Source organism: Gossypium arboreum, chromosome 12 (assembly GCF_025698485.1).
Source record: "Gossypium arboreum isolate Shixiya-1 chromosome 12, ASM2569848v2, whole genome shotgun sequence".
NCBI classification, from domain to species: Eukaryota; Viridiplantae; Streptophyta; class Magnoliopsida; order Malvales; family Malvaceae; genus Gossypium; species Gossypium arboreum.
Window position 1 is genome coordinate 116975866 of NC_069081.1, and position 6534 is coordinate 116982399.

Below are 6534 nucleotides of genomic sequence, written 5' to 3' on the forward strand. Positions count from 1 at the left end.
AATAAATATCATAAAAACCAAGGTGCATGTCACTAATACTTTAAACATCAAAAGGTGGCGTGAACTGTAAACAGTGCGTGTGCTTTCAACGTCTCAAACGCAATTATAAACCACACAACGGGAAAAAAATCAGTAACACATTTATGAATTTCACTTTTAAAATTACATCTATTATTATTGGTCACATATTATTTATTTGAATAAAATAATTACTTAATTATAAAATTTTGAATAAATTATATGCACGGATTAAATTAAATCTTCCATTATTAAAAAATAATCAATTTAATCATTAATTATTAAAACTCAAATAAAATCAAATTTTAATAAATTAACATTTATTATTTTTTAAAATTTAATTACATTTCAACTCGAATAAAATATTCTATTTATAAAATCACAAAATTCTTTCTAAAAGGTATATTAAATAATAAATAATATTTTTAAACAGTAAACATTAATTTTATTGAATTTTGATTTTGATTTACTTTTTTAATAATACGAGATAGTGTACCAATTATTTTTCATATATTTATATTATACAATAAAAATAATATTTAACTTATCAGTGTATCAGATACAAACTCATAGTAAATGAGAGATTGAATTGAACGTAAAAAAATTACCAAATATCCGATCATTTTATAAAATAATAATTTCTTTTATCTTTACCCTAGATTGGATTTAAATAATTTTGTATGTTTATTAGATCCAAATTTGCATTCAATTGAACCCAAAAGAATTTAATGTGCTATAGTGATCCAAAAGAATTTAATGTGCTATAGTGATCCAAATCCACTTTTGGGGTTCATAACTTCACGTAACAATGTCGAGCAGAACTCTCAAATCAAGCTGGATTTTTTTGGTAGATGTTATGCCCTTTGAGCTTAAACATTGAAAGCAACTTGGACCCGAAAGAAATAATACAAAAATTTTGTATAACTATAAATATATACATTTTCATATTTTTCGAGAAAAGGGGAAAGGGGGGCTCATTTTCATTCCATGATAATCACATGGTTGGCCAATAGATAACCGCGTGGTAGTAATAATAAGCAAAAGGAAGAAAAAACACTTCAAATTTACATCAATCATAGTAATATTTGGAAACCGGGACAGAAATGAGATGGGCGGTTCCTTTGGTCAAAAATCCCAAATTTTAAATAATTGCCTCAACGTTAAGCAACTACTTTTTAAGTCAACATTTACAGGCAGAGTAGTAGGACCATATGTCAAAGTAAGTTATGTTTCAAAGAAAGTTTGTTACCTTGGTTGAATGTGGAGAGAAAGGAATATTGGAACAGTCTTCCTCCAGAGGATCTAACAAGTGTTTAAAGGAAATGATATCAGCTAAAAGTACACTTTTATAATGGCTGCTTCCCTGTGACTTATGTAAAATGGAGGGTACAATTCTTTCGGGGGGGTTCATTGAAAGAATGTTTTCAAGGGTTGGTTAAGATCAGAAAATTTCAGATGTCAAGTACGGGTGTGAATATCGGCTGCAAGTATGTTTTAAATACAAGTTTAAATTCCTGTACCTGTGTGTCTGCATGTGCTGGTAATGAGTAAAAAAAAGTATTTAAAAAGAAAAAAAAGAGTCGAAGCAACATAGGATATCACCGCTTTCCTTACAATAACTAATATTTCTATACTTCTATCTTTTTCCAAAATTTTCTGCCTTCCATATGCATTGACAAAGAGAAGTAGCAGATACACAGTGAGTCAAACTCAATCTTTTCCTTAAAATATTGAAAAGTTCACAACCATCAAAAAACACATGAAGGTGAGAAATGCAATCCTAGCTATCAAAGACTCGCTCCTTTTAGTCACCATAAGATCAAAAACAGGCATATTTCTTTCTTACAAGGAAATAGAAAGAAGAATATTTCCTATTTTGATGCAATCAAAATTCTCAGCATGTCCTAAAATGTTCATAACAAAAGCATAAGGAACTATGATCCAAGAGACAAACATAACAGGGTGCATCTAATATGCAGTTGTTAGTGTTTCTAGCTAGTGACTAAGTTACACACCTATAGTTTCACAAATGTGCCATCGAGTGCAATGATTAGATAGCTTGACTTCTTAAATCCTAGTTTCACCCATCTTCACACACACAGGTCATCACCATCAGTTAACTTTGATAAGAGTTATTAATCTGAGAAGGATAAACTCCTACTGTTTAGAGGGGTTGATGCAGTAAGGTCGATAATATGCTATACTTGTTCTATTACCTTCGTATATTGTATATGCTAATCTTGTTTTTCAACCAAACAGTGTATCAACGAGATATATAGTACAAAGAAAAAAAGATACAGGAAAAAGGAGAACATTTTGACTAATGCCACATTTTCAAAAGGTTTCTTTCATCAGAATGCCAGATCATGCATATCACAGACCACAGGAAAGTATAGAACTGCAGTGAAAATTGAAAAGTGAAATGAAAAAATGTTTCTTACATTTTTGAAAATCACACAGCACTAGAAGAAAATAGTGAAAAAGGAATGTGTTGTACCAAGCAAGATGATCTCAGCACAGAGAAACTGATTGTCCATTGGTGTACATTTCATGGCATAATATTAGTGATAGACATTGCAGTTTCATTTCCACCCATAGTCCTCATTTCAACTATTTATAACAACCGTTGATTGAGAAATAGAAAAGTGAAATGGAAAAATGTTTCTTACAGTTTTGAAAATCACACGGCACTAGAGGAAAATAGTAGATCAAGTGGAATGTCTTTACAAGAGAACTTGACAGCACTAGAAGAAAAGGCAAACAAATAGATCCACAGAAATCATACATGCGCAGTTTAAAAAGTTAAGATGGTCCACGAATCATATTTTTGTACCTTTCTTAACCTCCTCTCTACATGCAACCACAGGGCTAAGGATTATGCAACTATGGATATGATATGTAAATCAAGTATACGAGGCATTTGTTCAGTCACATAGAATCAATCATGATCAACTAAAAGGCTCACCTTGATAAATGACGAGTATATAGAATGCCCTGATCCTAGTTGCTACATATTTCCAATTTTAATTTAAAAACACTATTTTGTACCTTTCTTAACCTCCTCTCAATATGCAACTTCGTAATACGATAACGAAGAAATTAACAGAATCTAGGATTTCACAGTCCAAATACTAGCAATGCAGGACTCATATTTGAAAAAGCACTGCAACAGCAGTATAAAATAAAACGGAAATATCTGGTCATGGTAAAACAATAAACAATGGAAATAGAGAAAGTAAAGGAATTGCTTGGTGGAGAGACAAAAACCTCATAGGATATACCTAAATATTAGTTCAATACAATTGGCTTAAATGGTAAACTAGGAGTAACTTAATAGAGATGTGTAGCTAGCCACAAACAGAGAATGCTCTTAGCAAAGTCGAGCTCGAGATCCATAAGCGTACAATTTAAAATAGACAAGGAAATCAAAACTATTTTACTGATAAATTTTGTTCATTCTGTTTTGGTATAAGATTGTTCATTTTTAATGGAATATTCCTCACTTTCAGAGCTAGTCATTCTGCCATCATAATTAGTTTACAAGACCAATCACCTAGATGGGGCGATTAGGTTTATTCAAGACTAACAACTCTTTTCAATTCATGCAAGTTCAACCAAAAACAATAAAAATTAATGAAGTTGTACACAACACCGAGGATCTTGAGGCACACTGGAAATAAAATTAACTACTTTAATCTTTGTTATCCACAAATAACTACCAGTTTCACTGCATCAACAAGCTCAAAATGTTAGCTATCAGTATACGATGAATTACCTTCTGAACAAAAATGAAGGCAAGAATTGAATGACTGAGCTGAAGTTGCAACCTAAATCTTCAACTCTATCAACTGTGTAGTGTGTACAACAAACCACTCCAATAGTTGATATAGGAGGTAAGAAATAAGAAAAAAGCCAAATGTTGATCTCAAGGCACAGCCCAAAACTTCAATGCAGCTAAAAGGCATAATGCACAAGATAGCCTGAGGTCCAATCTTGAAGCCTGAATATACATACTCAACAGCATCACTCAATCATTCACAGAGAATCAGAAAAAGAACTAAGAGCTCCCTTTTCACACTGCCCAACCATCAACTGAAAGGCTTCATCACCAGTATTGTTTACCTTGCAACATAACCGACGTGGCACCTGCCAGAGTACATACAAAGCATCATGAAACCGAAAAGGCCTTGAAACTACCTAAAGGGGGAAAAACTTAGAAAACAAGTATGAGAATATAACACACCTGATGCCAATTCTTTCCAAGAGGATACCCTAAAACCTGGATGTTCTGCACATACTGCAATGGAGGCGGATGCGGAAAGCAGAAAACCTTTCTTTTCAGATCATCTTTGGCTTTGGCCCGGGAATACGAACCCAATGTAGCATTACCATCTTTCATTACATCTTTGAGAAAAAACAGAACTGGCTTTTTGCAAACAGATTTGTATGACTTCCTAGTGTCATGATCAAATTCTTGGGGATGTCCTAATTTATTCCAGGCAACATAGGTATGCTCTGAACGTTCTAGCTCACGAGGTAACACGATATTTGGGAACACTTGAACAACATAACCAAGAGAAACCGAAAAGGTGAGATGCCTTTCACGATCATAACAGATTGATCGTTGTAGAAAGCTCCTGGGTTCAGTTTTCATAGCTTTCGTAAAAAGCTTTAAACTGTCCAACGAACTTAATCCAGGATAAAATGGATCCACATATTCCACATGGTGAATTGAAATGAATGGTGCAATTGGATGAGAAGATAAAAGACCATGCGCATTTCCTCTAATATCCCACTATCAAAACACGTAAAGCAATTAGTCTTTCATATTTAAGTAGATCAATTAGAAGAATTTCTAAAACTTTATCCTCCGATTACCTGGTGAAAACCATGTTCTCTAGTTAAAGGAACACCGAGTTCAGTAATGCAGGCGTGTAGACGATCATCGCTTCCATAAAGCTTTGGATACCTCTCAATGCATTCGTCGTGCAAATTAGAGAGCGCCTCCGCGAGAGGATAACTGATGGCAATGCCACCGCCGCCAAACGCCATGGAGTGACTGAAGTACGCGTTAGCGGAGTGACTTTCCGAGGGCGATCCAATGTACATCATCTCCGAATGATCATATTTGTTCAAGACTGCCACCAAATTGTCTACATTGAAAACCGTGTCGTCATCTCCCAAAACAAACCACCGGACATTGGGCAGACCGAGGCGGAAGGATTCCGTTAAAATGCGGGAGATTCGGAGACCAGAGGGGTGGCCCGTCGGGTTAGTATAACGGAAACGTGAGATGTCCTCAGAAACCATGACCGGAGGAAGCGAATCGTCGGCTTCTTCTGGAGGGACCTGCTCTTCTAACCAAATGTGACCTCGCATTTCCAAAGGTCGCCACCAAAGCCGAACTATCTCTCTCCGTCGCTTCCATAGATGCGAGGATCCAGCTATACCGAATACGATGTCGTTTAACGAAATCTCTCGTTTTCCATTTCCACGCTCAGAGAGACTGCGGTTACGAGGAGTGTCTTGTGACGAATCAAACCAAGGAGGAAGAGGAGGAATCGGTAACCGATCAGGAAAAGAAGACCAGGGTATGGAACCGGAAAGGGAATGTGGACTCCCTTCCCAGTACTTAAAACGACGCCACCGATGAGTGGTAGTGCCGGAGAAAACAAGAGAAAGCCAAGCGGCAGTAGAGATAAGCAACGCGGCAACCGCAACGAAGGCAATACCGGCACGGCTCTGACGCCAACGACGACATCGACTTCGAGGGAGACGAGTGGGTCGTTCATTGGTTACTGAGATATTATTATGGCAAGGCAGCATCGCGAAGTTGAGTTGCCTCACCCTCAACGCTCATTTCCGCCACCGCCTAATCCAAAACGGCGAGACCAAAAAAGAGTAAAACGGCAGCGGAGAAAGCGATAGTGTTACGTACTTGAAAGGGTTTAAGATTTGGTAAAAGATGCCGCAGACCTGTAGAAAGGGGGCGTAATTGAACTTGAATCTAAAAGGTAAATCCAAATCCCCAATTAAGGGTTTTCTTCTCTCTCCTCCGCACTTTACTCTCTTTGTTTTTGGAAAATAATTATTAGAGTCCGTTTTACGCTAATTTGAAAATCTGAAACGAAAACAAAAACAAAAACGCACAAAGGGAAATGGACCGTCGAACAAAAAATAGTTAGGAAAGAGCCGTTGCGTATTTGTAAGCTTTTAATTTGTACTGGAAGTTAAAGCTTCTTTGCTTAGCTTTACACTCTGTTGGGTTGGCTGTCCATTGTTTTTCTTTAGGAATAGGAAATCATTTTCCAAATATTCTTCTTGGAATCCAAGCTTATTTTCCTTGATCTTATCTGGGTGTAGCTGGCTTTTTTATGTGTAAAAATATTTGTAATTACCAAAGAACCATTTCTTGTACAATGGTAAACAAGAAATTTGTGTGATTCATTTTGTCTTTAGCAAAGCATATCGAGGGACTTGGTTTCTTTCCGGAATTCTTAGTTGGGAAAAACAGTT

The 6534-nt window shown here is 36.0% G+C and overlaps 1 protein-coding gene across 1 annotated transcript; it reads right to left on the reverse strand.

Annotated features, from left to right (window-relative positions):
* Window positions 1–3589: 3589 nt before the first annotated feature.
* Window positions 3590–6534, reverse strand: LOC108487091 (uncharacterized). Its single transcript, XM_017791324.2, has 3 exons — window positions 4897–6534; window positions 4262–4813; window positions 3590–4164 (listed from the first exon to the last, which is right to left on the reverse strand). The coding sequence occupies exons 1-3, from the start codon at window positions 5842–5844 to the stop codon at window positions 4054–4056; spliced, it is 1611 nt and encodes a 536-aa protein (XP_017646813.1). The 5' UTR covers window positions 5845–6534; the 3' UTR covers window positions 3590–4053.

Excerpts from the sequence above, each read along its gene's own strand:
- LOC108487091 (XM_017791324.2), bottom strand. The coding sequence starts at position 5,844 with ATGCTGCCTTGCCATAATAATATCTCAGTAACCAATGAACGACCCACT. Across the intron at positions 4,814-4,896 it reads GAGAACATGGTTTTCACCAG|TGGGATATTAGAGGAAATGC; the intron begins GTAATCGGAGGA and ends GTGTTTTGATAG. Across the intron at positions 4,165-4,261 it reads TTGGAAAGAATTGGCATCAG|GTGCCACGTCGGTTATGTTG; the intron begins GTGTGTTATATT and ends GTACTCTGGCAG.